The sequence below is a fragment of the Haplochromis burtoni genome, unplaced genomic scaffold, assembly GCF_018398535.1.
Source record: "Haplochromis burtoni strain Fernald_Lab_line unplaced genomic scaffold, NCSU_Asbu1 Contig_112, whole genome shotgun sequence".
Taxonomy (NCBI): Eukaryota; Metazoa; Chordata; class Actinopteri; order Cichliformes; family Cichlidae; genus Haplochromis; species Haplochromis burtoni.
The window spans coordinates 1831017-1849690 of NW_024582473.1; the positions used below are offsets into that span (position 1 = coordinate 1831017).

Consider the following 18674-nt stretch of genomic DNA (forward strand, 5'->3'; position numbering starts at 1 on the left):
TTTTTGCGAGAATGTCTCACGACAGTGACGTAAGCGAGTGCGCCGTTAGTGACAACAGCTGTGTGCAGATCAACAATGGATCACATATCGATTGTGGGAGAGAGTATGAGCGTGCAGCGTTTAAAGCGTGGAAGTACTGACCTTACTTTGAGTTTGATTCCATAAAAAGTGACAAAAACATTAGCGTCCATCGTGCGTGGGAAGAAAACTTCTTTTTACAGCGAAAAAACCCCTAAACTTCCAAGCAAGCACCGAGTGCGCAACGACGTAATGGGAAACTCACAGAGAAACTCGCGGATTCTTCAACTGACCGCGGCACACCTGCACCAGGGTAAACCTCCGCCTACCCAGTCCTGCTTTACAGGTGAAAATAGAGCAAAAGGACCGCTAGTCTTTGACTTTATTTATTTTCTGCTGTGTTTTACTTGCATCTATTTGAAAGAGTGAGTGTAAACACAAAAAATATTTTATTTTATGTGCTGGAATGTGCAGAAAATAGGTTTAAATGTTAAACTAATTTCTTCAAGTCAGAGAATGTTGCATATAATTAATTTTTGCTTGATGCATAAAGTTAAAAGATTAAAACTAATAAAACAAGTTTAAAAAGAGACTTTTCCATTTGATTACATTTTGTATGATGGATTATGCAGAAAAAGTAGAATTGGGCTGAAAGATCTATCGCTTTATCACCTATTCAGGTTGTAAATCGTGTTTTTAAAAAGTAACTAAGTAACTAAGTAATTAATTACTTTTGAAAATAAGTAATCAGTAAAGTAACGGGATTACTTTTTTGGGGAAGTAATCAGTAATTAGTTACTGATTACTTTTTTCAAGTAACTTGACCAACACTGTCCATAATACATATATTCTTTGCAGAAAATGATTTGTGTAACCTGAACTGATATACATCAGGCATGAGCAGATGTCTTACGTGTTGTCTCGTGAATCTGCTGCAGCCTTCACTACAGCCTGAATGAAGGACAGTTGTGCAGAAATTGGTGATTAAGGAGTACTGAGGAAAATTATGAAATGACAGAAGAGGTTTAATGGGAAACAAAGAATGAATGAACCATGAAAAGATCCCTGTTAATTGAATTTACCATCCAATTATAGCTTAATATTTGCAGCTTGACCTACTACTCTGAGTTGAGATACAAGTATGCATGCAGTGCATGCATCGTACGGACTTTGTAGAAGATGAAGTGGTTTGTTTGAGCTTGTTTTATCAGATAATCAGAGTGATATTGAGTCTTTGAAACTTCCTGTTGTCTCATGTTGCAAGAAACCCCAATCTATTAACCACCTTCAGGGTTGTTGATCATTTTCCACTTTCCTTAGAACTGCACTGAATATGCAGATGAGAAAGCGACTTAAAGCTCAGGAGGCCACTTCAGACATCTTCTGAAACATCACTATCATCAGGTCTACAGTGCAGTCAACATGAAGACTCTCAGCCTGACGGCGGGACTGCTGCTTATGGTGTTTGCAGTTTACCCCAGCGATGCCTGTAAGTCTGTGTTAGATTTTTCCCAGGTATACTTGTTTTCACACACAAAATATGAGTAATTCTTGCCATGAGAAATTATATGATGGTTATTTTGTCATCTATCTGTGCGATTTTTGCATAAATATTTAGTTCTTTTTTTTTTTAATTAAAAAAGCGGATAAAATTTTCCAGCGTCTTACCGTGCCTTAAAAAATTATCATAGTACATTTATTTATGTATTTACAAATAATGCTTTTTAAAGCTAGTTAACTAGCTCAATTGGACCAATAGGATGAACAAGACTTTCTAAAATTGTTTTTGCAGTGATGACGCACGAACCCAGTGTTGCTAACTTAGTGACTTCGTCACTATATTTAGCGAGTTTTATAATTAGAATTAAACTTTATTGTCATTTCACATACCACAAGTACAAGGCAACGAAATGCAGTTTGCATCCATCCAGAAAGTTCTTTAGCAATAATATAGATATTACACAATATGGATCTATTATAGGTATGTTACAATGTACATGGTATGAAGGTATGTTATGAATATACTATAAGTGTAAGTATGTTCAGGCTATAGCTCTAGTGAGTGAACAAGCTATGCACAGGCTATATAACAGGTTATACATATGGTTAAAAATGTGAAAACTATATAGATTGTAGATATACAATTGAGTATTAATAAACAGTTGTAAAACTATAATTATTATATTGTACAGTATGATTGTCTATGCAGCATTTACAGTAGTGCAGTTGAGATCAGTGAGATATATGGATAATTTATACAGTAGTTATATAAAGGGCCATTGGTTGTGAGTAGTGGTTCAGTCCATGTTATTATTGTGTGTATGAGGGGTTTAGACCGCCTTAGTGACTTTTTTTCTAAAAAGCCACCAGCGACAAATCTGGCGACTTTTGCTGGTGATAGACCTCACGCAGCAGTCGCCCTCAGCTGCTGTCAGAGCAAGAGATGTTCACACCTACGCATCCAAACTGCAAATGAATCCCCCCTGACTGTTTTACTGTTACTTTTTGTGGATCACAAGGTTTAAAACTACCCGCTCATTAAAAAAAAAAAAAAAAAAACTCCTCCAGAGTGCCTATTTTGTGTCACTTTTCCCAGTCCCAAGCAAGATAAAGGGGGAGGGTTGGAATTGTGACAATAAAAAAAAACAATAAATGCTAAAAGAAATTTAACTTGTAGTTCTAAATATATTCTAAATGCATTTAGGGTGTTTTTTACTCACTTTATGTCTTGTCCACTATGTTATTTCTCTCTCCTACAGCGTGGTTACAATTACATAAGCATGACCAATTATGCAAATGAGGCCATGACGTCATTTAGCAATTTCTAGAGACTTTTAGGACAGCTAATAGCGAGTTTCCTTACTGAGGAGTTGGCAACACTGCATGAACCCTGCTTCTAGGTCCAAAATACTCTGTGTTTATTAAGGCTGTTGTGTTTTTAACATTTTTTTATCCTTTATATTTTGTTCTATTTAATCTGAACAAGGCCCTGAAAACAGTCAGTGATCACTGTCGGCCTCTCTTGGTTTTTATGACCACTATTCTTTTTAAAGCTCATTTTTTAAGACCACACAATGTAACTACAACCCAGCCCACGCAGCAGCATATTAATGACAAACCTTGTATTGTGGATGGAATATCTCTGTTGTTCTCCTGGCTAAAGTTTGGTCCATTTGAAGCATCCCGCCATGCAATTGCATTTGTCCCTAACCATCGGGAACCCTCACATTAACTTTCATCAGTGGAAAAAAAAGTTAGTGTTCATCCTCCAGCTTCACTGTGTTTGTCTTTATATTATGCTAACTGTAGCTGTGTAACTTCATTATATACCAGCCAACCTCAACTTCAGTAACCCTACAAACGTTCCTGCTGTTTAGTTTTCTGTCTTCATTTATGTCGGAAGTGACAGCAGAGCTGTATGTTTTAATTTATTCAGAAATCCCTCAGTCAGAACATAGTTTCCATCCAAATATAACATACTATCGAGCTAATTCCCTGTTAACTTTTAACTCCATTAAACTTTATAAATCCTGTTTTCATGGATGCCTGGATGTTAAACTTAATTGTTACGCCTGGTAAAGCAGCAACGCTGATGATTTTATTAAAGATGAAAGAATTTAGGCAGTTTGTAACTCTCAGTGGTGCCGCAGTGTTCGTTTGAAGGGGAGAGTTTGGACCCAGAAGCAGCTAATGAGCATGAACCTTATTTATAGCTGGTATGTTGGAGAAGTCATTAGAAGCAGACGCAGCACTGAGTAATCCCTGTTTTTCTGTTACAGCTAAGGCAGTGAATGCACCTGACCTTTGCTGTTTTCACTTCTTTGACAAACGGATCCCAAAGGCGAACATCGTGTCCATCGTGAAAACTCACAGACAATGCTCCACACCAGCATTTGTGTAAGTTTGTCTTTCACTGTCTCTTTGATTCGATCACTAATGTTTGCCATGAAGTAATGTATAAGCAATGTATGATCATCCACATTAAAGCCATAACTCTCCTATTAAGAGTAAAATGTGTAAATATGAGAGCAAAATAATGATACTGATTTTTCTGCAGGATCGAGACACCCAGAACGCTTTTCTGTGTGAAGCAGACTGTGAAGTGGGCAATGGAACAATTTGTTAAAGAAGAGAGAGCGAAAATTGAACCAATGCTACAATTAACACTTCAAAAATCACAAAATGCTTTCACTCCATGAAGTTACTTTGTAAACTGTTGCTGGAATTTTAACCCCTTTATTCTTTACCTGCTTAGTTACAGCTGCAGAATATAGAGAACATTTATTTTATGCTGATTTCAATTTTTTTTTTTTACATTATCACAATATCAACTTCATAATTTGGGAATTATGTTAATCCAGTATGTAAAACTCAGTTGATAAAGTGTCTTCCCTCATTAATATCCCATAATCATCTGAAGGTGGTCTTACTGTAAGATGGGAGCATTGAAGAACCACATGAAGTGCCAGACGACATAAAGTTAGATGGCAGGGTTAGTGAGTGCAAAGACAGAGTGCTGAAAAAGTCTCCAATGTTTTGGTGACTAAGAAACTCCAGAGTTCCTCTTCTGGAACTAAAATTGTGATGTGGGTTTTCATGGCCTGTAGGTGTAATGTGTAGGTGACCCCATACGTTTGTCCATATAGTATTCCACACCGCCTACCTCCCCTTAAGCCATGTTGACCCAGGTTGATGTGACTGTGTCTCAAAGAGCCTCATTTGATGAGCAAAGTTTATGTTCAGCACTCTTAGGCTTTCTTTAAGCAGCTCTCCAAAGCTTTGAGGTGTGTTTGGCTTCAATATCCTGCTGCAGTGTGAATTCTTCTCCACAAAGATCTACATCACTGTTGGAGCACATCTCTGAAGAATGGATCACTGCTTGCCCTCAGTCAGGGTGCAGTTGACTCACATCAGGTGTTCAGCTCTGGGTGTGGAAACACCACCACACTTAAACTCTCACTGTCTGATCCACTGTGTTATCTCTCCCTCACCTTACAAAAGCCCTTGTTTTCCTGCCTCTAATCTCTGAGAGTGATTGTTAAAAACAATTTCAAATATTTTTGATTCCTCAGACTCTGAGATTATTTTCAGGTTCAGATGAAAGTTTTGCGCACGTTAAATGTATTCTCAGGCTTTTGGATCTAGCTACGTATAACATGTATCAAATCATGTGATCATTTGTCTTCACTGTGTTATTGTTATGCGGCTACAGTGTATCTAAAAAGATTGTATGCCTTTCTTTATTATTTTGCTTTATTCTTCATTAAAGTTTCATTTCACAAAGCTCAACGACTCCATCTGACAGTGAATGTAAAAGTGTTTTCATGCTGTGGCCTTTGTTTTGGAATTTATAAGTATGCTGGTTATGAAAATGTGTTAATAGAAGCAGTTGAAGGTGAATGTGCACAATGTGACATATTTATAAATTGTATATTTTCCATGTGGGAGACGGAGTGGTGAGAATGTTACTGCGGTTCTTTACAGTTCCCATAAAGAGGTGGGGCATTTTAAAGGAAAAGCATGTCATGATGTCAGTTACTTTGTAGACATTGACGATCCTCTGTGTCTACTAACACATTTGAACTTTTAACATTAATCTTTCAGTCAAACAGTCAGTGACCTTTCCATTTCTTGCAATTGAGGTAAAATGATCTGTAGTATCAAACATTTCTGTTGAAAAGCATTTAAAAATGATTTCCTTGTGATTGTATATGACCAAAACCAATCAAACTACATTTTGCACCATATCTGCTGTTCAACTCATATCTAATCATCCAATCGGCCAAAGGAGATTTAAGTGACTTTAAATGTGGTGTGGTTGTTGGTGTCAGTCGAGCTGGTCTGAATATTTCATAAATGGCTGATTTACTTGAATTTTCCCACACTTTAGGGTCTCCAGGGTTTACAGAGAATGGTCTGATAAAGAGGAAATATCCAGTGAGCAGCGTTTTTTTTGGGAGAAAATACTTTGTGAAGGCCAGAGGAAAATAGACTGATTTGAGCTGATAGAAATCAAATTCAAATAACCACTGCAAAACCACTTAATGTCACTCATGTCAGTTACAAAAATTAACATTAGACTGAAATTTGTTCTGACTCACCAAAATTAGACAATAGACGATTTGATAAATGTTGCTTTGTGTAATGTGTTTAGATTTTAGCTGCGACATTCAGATGGTAGGTTCAGGATTTGATGTAAACAACATCAAATCCTAGATCCATTCTCCCATGTATTAAAAACTCAGGTGTAGGTGTTGGTTGCCTGGATCTTGTTCTTTCTATTCAGCTGACTCCTCAGGACTTCTTAGGTACGGCTTTCTAAGTGGCCTCGTCTTAGTTCCCATTTGCCTGTGGGATTCCTAGGTATCTGTAGCTGTCCTCGATGTCTGTAATGTTACCGTCTGGTAGTACAATCACCTCACTTCTGACTACCTTCCCTCTCTTCATTACCCTCCGACTACACCTCTCCAGTCCGATTGACATTCTGATGTCGTTGCTCTGATCAGGGGTGCGGAACTCCAGGCCTCAAGGGCCGGTGTCCTGCAGCTTTTAACCTTGGGTCAACACACCTGAGTCAAATAATTAGGCCTTTGGAAACTTCAAGACATGTTAAGGAGGTAATTTAACCATTTAAATAATCTGTGTTGGATCAAGGACATGTCTAAAACCTGCAGGACACCGGCCCTTGAGGCCTGGAGTTCCCCGACCCCTGCTGTAGATTCTTGTGGTGGAATCAGTGAATCAATGTCTTGTTCCTGGCATACGGCATGATGTCATCCATGCAGAGGAGGAGGCTGATGATTGCTCCTTTCTGTAGTCGGTATCCATAGCCAGTCTTTTTAATGGTTGCACTGAGGGGGGTTCAAATCTATGCAGGACAGCAGTGTTCACAGGCCATCTCCTTGGTACATCCCACACTTTATGGTAAGTTGTGCCACTGGCTTGAAGTTGGCCTCTAGTGTTGTACACCACATCCAGTGTTGCGCACTGTACTGCCTTGGTGTGGCTGTTCTCACATTGTCCCACTGCCACTGATAGTATAGCTTGGATGGTTCAGTAGAGTTTAGTTGCCTTCTGTCTATCTGGTATAACTCTTCAAAGCAACTTGCCGAGGCCGTTAGTCTTTGCTCAACAATTTCTAAAACCATAAGATGGAAGACATGTAACCACAAAAAGATCCCTGTTAATTGAATTTATCATCAAATTATACTGTACTATTTACAGCCTGACCTATTAATCTGCGTTGTTTGAGACATGAGATAAAGATACTGCATGCATTGTAAGGACTTTGTAGAACACTCATTGGGTTTTTTCAGCTTGTTTTATCAGATAATCAGATTGATATTCTGAAACTTCCTGTTATCTCATGTTGCAGAAAAACCCAATCTATTAACCATCTGGGGCTGTTGATTGTTTTTCCACTTTTCTTAGAATTGGTTTCGATGTGCAGATGAGAACGTGACTTAAAGCGGGGTGTTCGGACTGATCACTTCAGACACCTTCTGAAACATCAGGATCATCAGGTCTACAGTGAAGTCAACATGAAGACTCTCAGCCTGACGGTGGGACTTCTGCTCGTGCTGTTCACTGTTTACCACAGTGATGCCTGTAAGTCTTCTAGCTTACTTTATTCTACCGTGATTTTCATGAATAAAACCAAAATGGAAAAATGGAAATGATCAAATGACTATACGCTCGAGAAAATACCAAGGGCTAACAAAGGAGCTTGAGAAGATGTGGAGGGTCCCAGTGATAATCGGAGATCTCTGTCCAGAAGAGCCTAGTCCTAGGAACAGCAAAGATACTGCACAGGACCCTTATGGTCCCAGGTGTTTGGTAGAAGACCCGAGCTTGAGGGGTAAAGATCGGCTTGAGAAACAAGTCTGGGCTTCTTTGCTTCGTCTTCCTGCAATCTGATTTGAGATTAGTGGCACAAAATAATGGCTTATAAATTAATGGGATATTATTATTATTATTATTATTATTATTATTATTATTATTATTATTATTATCACGTTCTCATTGTTAAAGAAAGCCTGAGCAAATAAAAGTATTTTTAAAAAGTCACTATTTCATGAATTTTATTAATTATATTTTACCCCAATACTTTTACTAAGAGTATTATTTGAGACTATCAGCGTTATTGGTTCTATTTCCAACTCAGAATGCTGTGCTACTTTCTGATGTAAACTCTTCTCAATTACTTTGTTAATAAGGTGATTGACTCCCCTTATGTAGATGGCCTCAGTGCCTTGGGTCATGTATTTCTTTTTCTCCAATTACAGCTATTGAGACAAAGTCATGTTCCATCCTATTTTAAACACAGTAACTCCTCTACGGAAGAAACAGAATCTTGATGCCAACTCTACTTGTAATCATCAGGCTGCAGATTACAGATTCTTGGCCGTTTTCAGTCTGGCTTTCAGAGGCAGCGCTTCACTGAGACGGCAATCCTGGAGGGTCTATAATGATCTTTTAATGGCTTCTGATGTGGGGAATAAGTCGGTGATCATTTTGCTTGATCTCAGTGCAGCCTTCGATATGAAGTTTTGGCTGGTGTATCTGGCTTTGCCTTAGACTGGTTTCTTCCTACTTATCTTTTAGGACCTTCTCTGTTAGAACAGACAGGTTCTCCTCTAACATTGCCTCCCTAACATGTGGGGTTCCACAGGGTTCAGTTTTGGGTCCATTATTATTTTCTTTCTAAGTTCTTCCTTTAGCTGGCATTAATCAATCTTTTAGTGACATTTCTTATCATTTCTATGCCGATGACATTTAGATAAATATGTCTTTTAAACCTCATCAGCTGGATAGGTTGTCCACCCTAGTCCACTGCTTAACTCAGGTTACTGATTGGCTATCTAGCAATTAACTTGTTTTAAACACAACAAGCCTGAGACCATGATCATAGCTCCTCCTGAACTATATGCTAAAATCAATCAGGTTCTTGCTTCTTTCTGTCCAACTGCTAAGTCAAATATTTGGAGTAATATTTGATTCTTCTCTGGGCCTTGACTCGCATGTAAAATCTTTGTTTTGTTCCTGTTTCTTTTATTTAATGAACATCTCTATCATATGGTCTTCTCAGCTGAACTAGAAAAAATTCTTCATGCATTTGTGTCATCACGTTTAGGTTATTGTAATGTCCTGTTTACCAGCTTGGACAAATCATCTCTTTCTCTCCTGAAGCTATACAAAATGCTGCGACCAGTCTTGTCACACATTCTAGCAAGCAAGCTCACATCACTCCTATTTTATATTCTTTACATTTGCTCCCAATATATTTTTTAATTCAATTTAAAATTCTTGTTTTAAGATACAGAGCAGTAAATGCCCAGACCCCAGATGATTTATCTCGGCTTAAAATACACTACTGCTCGTTGTCTCCATTCCCAGATTGAGAGTTTGGTGGTTGTTCCCCGTACGGGACTAAAGACTAGAGCAGACAGAGCGTTTCAGTCTGTGGCACCAAGAACAGTGGAACAGTCTACCACCACAACTACTTAAAAACTTTTCTGTTTAAACAGGATTTTTTGTTGTTGTTTGTTTTTATTTTATTTTAAAACGACCTATTAACCTTACCGTATTTTATTTAATCTTTTGTATTGTCTATTGAAGCTACTAATGTTCTTGTTTATTTTAGCCGTTTGTGTACAGCGCTTTGTGACTGCCTGTTAATAAATAAACTTTGAACACTTACTTTACTTACTCTGTCAGATTCATAATTAACAACAATTAAAACTTATTAATAACAATTAGTAAGTGTTTAAAATATTTTTCTTACTCAGGATTTCTTATTTATGTGTTCTGTTTTGCACTCGTGTTGGATTTTTCCCAGTTTTGACAGGATAGGAATATTTTTCAACATGTTATTATAACACGAGAAATTGTAGGTTTTTTATTTTACATGTTGGAGAAGTCATTAGAAGCAGACGCAGCACTGAGTAATCCCTGTTTCTCTGTTACAGCTAAGGCAGTGAATTCACCTGACTTTTGCTGTTTTGAATTCTTTGACAAACGGATCCCAAAGGCGAACATCATGTCCATCAACAAAACTCACAGTCAGTGCTCCACACCAGCATTTGTGTAAGTTTGTCTTTCATTGTCTCTTAGATACGATCACTAATATTTGCCAAGTAAGTCATGTATGATTATCCACATCAAAACTGTACCTCTGCTATTGACAGTAAAATATGTGAATTTGAGAGCAAAATAATGATACTGATTTTTCTGCAGGATCGAGACACCCAAAAGGCTTTTCTGTGTGAAACAGGATGAGGATTGGGCAGTGAGAGAATTTGTCAAAAGAGCACAATAAATGCATCAAAAATCTGCCATGGCTCCAATAAATGTGACAAGCCAGAAATCATCGGTCACTGCATAAAACTGCTTTGTAGACTCGAGGCAATGCTGGAGTTTCAAACCTCTGCATAACTTACTCGCTTAAATACTGTAACTTTTAATGAAGGGAGAATGAATTTATTTTTTCTGTGTTTTCAAATGTTTGCAAATCACAAATTCAGTTTAACTATTTGGGTAAAATTTTAAACCTCAGATAAATTAATTTCAGTATTTAGTATATGGACAATTTAGTATATGGACAAAAGTATTGGGACTCTTTGAATTCAGGTGTTTTCAGTCTTGTTGCCACAGGTGAATGAAATCAAACATACTTAACAGCGGGTCATTCTAAAGCACTCCGTGAGCTCGACTGTGGCACTTCATGACATTTCTTCCGTCCTTGATCATCTGTAAATGATATTACAGCAAAGTGAAAGTGCTTAAGAACCACAGAAATACAAAACCACCTCCAGACTTAAAGTCTCCTTGCAGGTTTGATCCACTGTGGTTTCACTTCCTCTGCTATTTATCTCCTTACACACTCATTTTCCTGGCACTAATCTCTAACGCAGAGTTAAAAACAGTTTTAAATGGTTTTGATTCCTCAGACTTTCAGATTATTTCCAGATTCAAATGAAAATCGTTCACAAATTAGAGATGTTCTCATACTTTTGGATCCAGCTGTATATATATAACAAGTAGTAAATCATTTTTCATCATTTTCATTTTTTCACTGTCTTCATTGTTATGCAGCTACAGTATATCTGAAGCATTTATACATCACTCTGTATCGCTCTGCTTTATTCTTCATTAGAGTTGAATTTCATAAAACTAAACGACTCTGACTGTGAATGTAAAAGTGTGTTTTAATGGCCTAATTTTTGAAATTGATCTGAATGCTGGTTATAAAAGTTTTGTCAGTAGAGTTTGTACAGGTGAAGGTGAATGTGCACTATGGGACTAAGAAGACATTTTACAAACCCATTATCTGAAAAGGGAAAACTTTCCTGAGCTGCTCGAAAGTTAAACTTGTTTATCTGCACAAATGCTTTCTCACACAAGTGCAGTGTGAAAACTGAACAGACTATGTGGTGCTGCTAAGTGTTTTATTTAGCAGGTCAGATTTTTTTAAAGGTTTTATTTTCATATTCATAAATGAATAGGAGGAGTGGAGATTACTTTTGAAAAGAAAACCATGTTAGATGCTGATGCTATTTAAGTTATTTTGCAGACTTTGACGATCCTCTACTTGTGCTTATTCATGTTAATAATTTATCTTACCTTTTATCATGATTATTTTGGATGTTAAATGTACTTTTTGCAGCAGTTCATTGTATGTAGACGTGATTAAGACGAAGTGTTGAAGTTCAAAGTGAGCATCAGAATGTGTTAGTGCCAGAGAGGCTGGTCTGAGTATTTCAGGCACATCAGATCTGCTGGGATTTTCTCACACAGCCATCTCTATGGTTTACAGGGAATGGTCTAAAAAAAGAGAAAATATCCAGTGCAGCTCTCAGGGGAAAAATGCTGCCTTGATGTCAGAGGTTGGAGTGTGTTTTTCAGGCTTTGCATATTTAAGCAGGACAATGTTAAACTGCTCACTGGATCTGTTACAACAACATGGCTTCATAACAGAAGAGTCAGAGTGCTGAACTTTCCTGCCTGCAGTCCAGACATTTCACCAGCTGAAACATTTAATCCCTCATGAAACAAAATATAAGACAAAGAAGAAGAGCTGAGCAGCTAGAATCCTCTCAGACAAGGATGGGACAACATTGCTCTCCCAAAACTCCAGCAGCTGCTCTCTTCAGCTCCCAGATGTTTACAGACTGTTATTAAAGTAAAGCAGATGCTCAGAGTAGCAAACGTGGGCCTGTGATCTTGAAATCATTGCTTCCTTTTTTGTTTACACAGCATTCCACATTTTACAAAATTTGGGTTGTAGTTGACCTTTGACCTTTAGGTGAAAAAAAAATCAAAAATACGTAATTTCATTGCATACAGTTTTTGTGTATAGTCAGAATTAGTCAAAGCAACCTATAAAATAAAACACCACAAATAATTAGTTCATCCTTGAGTCCATGTTTGTCATATCTGAGGAAACTGGAGTATGTGACCCTGCCTGGAGCCGACAACAAAACATAAAAAGGTTACCTATTTCCCCTCAGCTGGCATCTGTAGGGAAATATACACTTTTTTTTAGATTTTCAGTCTTTTTCTAAGTAACACACACTAGTGTGAAGCGCCTTGAGGCGACTTTTGTTGTGATTTGGCGCTATATAAATAAAATTGAATTGAATTGAATTGAATAGTGGAAGAATGTGATTATTAAATTATTTACAAAGGTCTGTATGTTGTGGGGCAAGAAAACATCAAATAAAAAAAGATGATCAGGGTCACAGATAATCAGAATCAGAAATACTTTATTAATCTCGAAGGAAATTATGGGTTACAGCACGCTAAATGGCACATGCAAGATTACAAAGGAACCCTCTGACCAAACATACTTTACACATGCATCACGCTGGGGAAACATGTCAGAGAGGTAGGCTGATAGGAAAAAAAACTACGAAAATACACAACATGAGGTGAGAGGAGGAGGAAAAAAAACTCCACTCAGACTGAGCTCCTAATGGGAGAACAGTTTGAGAACAACAAAAAACACTCCCCGCAGAAACACAAGACAAGCAACAGGGGTGGGTAAAGGGTGAGAGAGAGCCGGTGTAGTAAGCGCATCCGGTCCTGCAGCATGTCTGCACTGGTCCAGTCGACCCGCCATCTTCCCTGGGAGGGGACAAGCATCAAAGGCGTTTGGAAAGGGAGGGGGGGTTGAGTGTGTATCAGTGTATGTGTTTGTGTGTGTGTGTCCTGAGTTAGCTGACAGAGTGTCCTTCGCACAGCCAGGCGAAGTAAACAGTCTTCCAGCCGACCCAGGTGGCCTTGCGTAGGATAGGAAGGAACAGTCTAAACACCGTCTGTTATCAGGGTGAGAATTTGTTATGTTCAGCTCCAACCTAAGCTCCCTAATTTCCTTCGGGATTAATAAAGCATTCTGATTCTGAACCTTGATCCACAGCTGGCACCGATATGGTAGCCGCATGAAATGATGGTGGCGATTCCTTTAGTGCGAACAACTGCATATCAATTTCATGACCCTCGGGCTCTCCCGAGCCCAGGCTTCTCGTTGAGAAGTGGGTGTCAATTGCATTCAGGGACCATTTGATCAAATCCACAATTCCTCTTTTAGGTTTTAGAGAACAGACTGTGAGAGTGTTGAGTCGTAGAGCAGTGAGCAGATGAATGCTTTAGCTTGGACAAGCAAATAGACTGAGCAAAGATGAAAGTTCATCAAACTTCTGTCATATTAGATATTGTTTATTGCAATAAATTCACACTAATTATCTTCAAACTACCTGCAACCACGACTATATTCCCGGAGAGCTGAAGTTAAGCTTGTTTGCTGTGGTCACAGGCTGACTTTTGTGTGTTTCAGACCAGTGATGATCTCAGTAACTTCAGTACAGTTGAGGTCAGAAGTCATGTGCATGAACATCATGGTTATTGAACCGTTCTTTTTCCAGAGTGATTTTACACCTTCAAATATTAACATACATCCACTTAAATCTTTTATTAGGGGTGCTGAAGGTTCTTCAGCGTCTTTCAACTACACAAGGCCTATTATTAACGGATTATGGTTGATTACATGATAGAAAACAGCACTCAGTAGATTCACCAATACTCAGAACAAAGTCCAAGGAGCTAAGAGCTGTTTGGCTACAATGACGGTATATTTGCAGAAATAAAGGTGAGGCTTTCTAACCAAAGAGCACTGGGTCATCTGTCACACATGGAGGTGCTAGCATCAGCTTTTAACCATAAGAAAAAATTTAAATGAACTCTATCATTTCTGACAAAAAGTGGTCATATGTTTGGCCACAATTGTACCAGAAGCTTGTTGATGGCTAATATAAATGTGTGGTCGAGGTGCATCTTGGAGAGGATCGAATATTAGTGGCGTTTGGACTGCACCCAATTCCTGTTTTTAAGCCATTCAAGATAATACGATGTACAATCATTCCAGCAAAGGAAAAGACCAGTTCAAAGAAATCATTAAAGTCCAAGTCCAGGATTACCATGATATTCATGCCTGTGATGAGTGTCTGCAAAACTTCTGACCACGACTGCATGTCTGCAGGGGACTGCACGGTCTTCAGATCAGGTTCATAGAGAGCACTGTGATGCTGGCTTGTCTATGAGTGGAATGAGAAAAATGTCAGTGTACACCTGTGAGGTAATGACTGTTATGTCTTCTGAACTTTTACCTGACGTGTCTCCCAAATCATAAATAATCTGGGAAATTAGCTTATTTTCTTATATATGTGTTTCATCATCACTGACCATCAGCTTCAGCCCACTGCAAACGTATCTTCATCTGTTCAGGTTTCAGTGCTGGTTTTAATCGACCTGTCTGTGTGTAATTCCATTTCCTTCAGCACATTTGTTACAGCTCTGTCACACGCACTGAAACAATGACTCCTGTTTCTTTATTTTCTGTGTTTTCTTGTTTATTTTCTGTTTTCAGTGCTTTGAGTTTTCTGTGTAACCTACATGAAATCCAGTCATGTTCCAGAAATGACTGAGCATGCAGCTCGCGGTCCCCCTAGTGGTTGTGAGGGTTATCTGCATCCTTGTCCGCATGGAGGAAGAAACAGCTCTTCAGACCATGTGAACGGATGTCGGTGAGTTAGGATGAATTACGGTGCGCTCAGTGTTCTTAAGTTTGAGCTGCCTGTTATTTTTACTCATTAACATGTAAACCAGCGGAGACACTAAAAATTTGTAAGATGGATTTTTTTCTTGCTTCTTAATTTAAGCCAGAGCTGACTTCATGAAGAAGTTAATCCCGAGGACTCGCGGGGTGCAAGCACTGCGTGTGATCTGCTAACCTGGCGCCTACAAATGTAATACTGGGGTCGTGCCAAAAAGCGTTTTCTAGCATTTGCATTCAAATATTAGGGGAATTTAAACTTCCATAAATGACTTGATGACAATCTAAGTCAAAAATATTTCTCATGAATGATATGAAGTCATTTTGAGTCAGAAACAACTTCCCTAACACAAACTAGACTACAACTGGACTTTTTTATAGTCTTTATTTATTTGGGTCATTTGGGTTTCATTGACATTAAAATGTGTTTTCAAGAGAGATCTACTCAAGAGGGACACAGAAAGTTTAAGAAATATATCATTGCAGTTCCATAAACATACTTTAAGTGACCAAAATGGACTGGATCGATTATAATCTAAAGTCATAAAGATACTACAAAAACATGTCATTTCTGTATTTTATACATAACCCCTTTATAAATCCTGTTCTCTACAGTCTATTTACTGATATAAGTAAAAATATCAGATGTAAAACACACAAACAAACCAAATAAACTCATTGAACCATCTGAAATCACTTTCTGGCACAGCACCAGCTGCTGCTGTTGACATGACAGGTAACGTCCTTTTGACTTGCTCTCACCAGGATCTGCAGTCGTGCTGTAAACAAACAACGAAGCCCAATTTGAGCAGAATATCAACTGAAATGTTTAACAAACTAAAATAATAAAGTAGATCAGCCCCTTGGCTGGCAGCTGCCAGCAGACTAACGGCTCTGAAAGGTAAAATTAGCCGATAATCTCAAATGATCCAGCCTTAACAGAGTCACAGCATTTTGTTTCAGGTAAAGTGTGTTTAAAAACCTTCATGAAATGAGCTCTTTGTCTTCTTTCTGTCACAGCAACACAAGTCTCATTTTTGTTAATGACGAGCTGCGCTGTTGGAGCAGCTGTGCGTGTGTGTGAGTGCACTGTAACATCACAACATCAAGAACACTGTGCAGTTAAGCCTGTTTGTATTCTGTCCTGTCTCCAGTAGAAGAGTTGGCAAAATATAACATTAGAAAACAATGTCAGAAAATAATACTAAATGACACTGTTATCACCCCTTTTTATAAAGATACTGTTAAGGGTGCTATCACGAACTTTTTAGGTGCTTGACGGCCCCTAACAAGCTCTAAACTTGCCTGTGCTTGATATTTCCAGTCTGACCTACTTTGAGTGTTCGTGATGTAAAACCAGTGCGTGCATGCAGAGTAAAGAGTTTGTGGAACGCTGGGCGGTTTGTTTGAGCTCGTTTTGTCAGATATTCCCAGCGATGTCGAGTCCCTCGAGCTTCCTGTTGTCTCGTGTTGCAGTAGTACCCACTCACCTAACCACCTACTGGGTTTTTGAACACTTTTCCACTTTGAATGTGCAGATAAGAACATGTGAGCAGACTTAAAGTGAGGTAATCAGACAGATCACCTCAGACATCTTCTGAAACATCTGCATCATCAGGTCTACAGAGGAGTCAACATGAGGACTCTCAGCTTCACAGTGGGACTGCTGCTCGTGCTGTTCGCTGTTTGCTGCTGTGATGCCTCGTGTAAGTCTGTCAGCCTACTCTCTCCTCCAGACTCGAGGGAAAATCTACTGTAACCGCCAAACTCTGCATTTTTCCTCTAATTAAGTGAATAAAACAAACAACCAATCAAATCAAAAATACTTTCAATTTCATGTATTTTCACTCCCGTGTCCCCACAGCAGGAAATGCAGTGCTCTGTATTAACCCTTTCATCCATCAATTATGACAACCTCAATCAGGGTTTTTTTTTCTTAAGTATTTTTATTTATCTTTAGGCATGAAAAAAATCTTGTATCTGAACTTGTATGTGCATTTTTTTTAAATGTGTACTTTTTTCATTTTTTAAAACATGGCAGGTATGGAGTGACACATCAGTGTCCAGTGTGGTGGTTTATGTGCAAGTATACCATCAACACTGACACAAATACAATAAAACAGCCTTTGAATAGCTGTCCACTGTAGTGACCACTATGTGTGACAGGGTTAAAGTAAAAAACAAAAAACTTTACTGTAATTTTCACACATGCAAAGCAAAATGTGGGCATATTTTGGGCACCCTTGATTATAAAATCAGATTGAAGTGTTTTTTCCCTTAGTGTCTCTGTCTGGAAAATGAAAACTATGTTTCTGTTGCCCCATTAGCTTTAATTATTTAAAACATATGAAAGTGTTTGTGATGTGTTGGATGTCTCCACATACAGACACAGCCCTCAATCTGTTTTTCTCTCACAGCTCGTTTAGTTTGCTGTTATAAGTTCTTTGAAAACAGGATCCCAAAGTCACACATCCTCTCTGTCAGCAAAACCTACAGCCTTTGCTTAACACCGGCATTTGTGTAAGTCTGTGATTTACTGTCTTTTTGATACAGACACTAATATTTGCCAAAGTGATGTGTTATCCTCCACAGCGAAGCATTCAGTCAAATCTGTGACTTTGATCCAGAGTAATCATACAGATTTTTCTGCAGGATCGAGACACTCAGAGGGGAGTACTGTGTGAGGCAGACTGTGAAATGACTCAATTTATCAAACAAGAGACAAAGAAACAATTAACACATCAAGTATCTGCTGCAGCATCGATGAATAACTCCAGCAGAAATACATCAGCCACTCCATAAAGTCTCTTTGTAAACATGAAGAGCTGCTGAACCTCTGCATACGTTACCTGCTTAAATACTGTTAATATTTCTGAAGAGAGGACACATTTATTGAGCACTGATTTCAGATCTTTCCATTAAAAATCACAATATTAAATTAATAATTTGGTTAAGATGTTAAATGTCAATATCGACATGTATGTCAGTAATAAAATTGATTAACAAATTGTACCTGATTCTTGTTTAAAATCATTAAAGATGCACCATTAAAGGTACAATCATTCCACCCTGGGAAAAGACTAGTTCAAAGAAGTCATTAAAGTCCAAAATGACCATGATATTCAGGATCATACTTCTGACCACACTCGTTGCAGTGACTCCCGGGCTAGGCGAGTAGCTTCTGCAGATCCTAGGAACAACATCCAATATCTCTGTCCAGAAGAGTGCAGTCCAAGGAACGGCTAAGATAACACCCATTATTTCCTACAAATTTTCACAATAAAAGCCCCGTTAAAAGAACCAAATGTTTGCAGGGCCACGGGGCTTTTAATTTGAAATCATCCAGGAAATCCAGATCCAGGGATTGTAAAAGAGCCGTGATGTTTAAGAGTGAATCAGGAGCTCTAAACTGAACTGTTTCCAGTTCAGTTCTATAAAACACAAGCTTCCCTGTCGCTAGAGCTTAATTGTCTTCATGTTCTATATTTAGTTTTTAAACATTTAAGTTCATAACACTAAACACACAAATCTACACAAATGAGGTGAT

At 38.3% G+C, this 18674-nt stretch overlaps 2 protein-coding genes across 2 annotated transcripts; both read left to right on the forward strand.

Annotated features, from left to right (window-relative positions):
• Positions 1–1336: 1336 nt before the first annotated feature.
• On the forward strand, positions 1337–4393 carry LOC102303968 (C-C motif chemokine 4). Its single transcript, XM_005928425.3, has 3 exons — positions 1337–1507; positions 3798–3915; positions 4076–4393. The coding sequence occupies exons 1-3, from the start codon at positions 1441–1443 to the stop codon at positions 4215–4217; spliced, it is 327 nt and encodes a 108-aa protein (XP_005928487.1). The 5' UTR covers positions 1337–1440; the 3' UTR covers positions 4218–4393.
• Positions 4394–7485: 3092 nt separating this feature from the next.
• On the forward strand, positions 7486–10934 carry LOC102304572 (C-C motif chemokine 3). The gene is made up of 3 exons (XM_005928427.3): positions 7486–7626; positions 9987–10104; positions 10255–10934. The coding sequence occupies exons 1-3, from the start codon at positions 7560–7562 to the stop codon at positions 10334–10336; spliced, it is 267 nt and encodes an 88-aa protein (XP_005928489.1). The 5' UTR covers positions 7486–7559; the 3' UTR covers positions 10337–10934.
• The last annotated feature ends 7740 nt before the right edge of the window (positions 10935–18674 follow it).

Bases quoted from the DNA above. Each gene is read 5' to 3' on its own strand.
- LOC102303968 (XM_005928425.3), top strand. From the start codon at position 1,441: ATGAAGACTCTCAGCCTGACGGCGGGACTGCTGCTTATGGTGTTTGCA. The intron at 1,508-3,797 runs GTAAGTCTGTGT...TTTCTGTTACAG, and splicing joins AGTTTACCCCAGCGATGCCT to CTAAGGCAGTGAATGCACCT. The intron at 3,916-4,075 runs GTAAGTTTGTCT...ATTTTTCTGCAG, and splicing joins TGCTCCACACCAGCATTTGT to GATCGAGACACCCAGAACGC.
- LOC102304572 (XM_005928427.3), top strand. From the start codon at position 7,560: ATGAAGACTCTCAGCCTGACGGTGGGACTTCTGCTCGTGCTGTTCACT. The intron at 7,627-9,986 runs GTAAGTCTTCTA...TCTCTGTTACAG, and splicing joins TGTTTACCACAGTGATGCCT to CTAAGGCAGTGAATTCACCT. The intron at 10,105-10,254 runs GTAAGTTTGTCT...ATTTTTCTGCAG, and splicing joins TGCTCCACACCAGCATTTGT to GATCGAGACACCCAAAAGGC.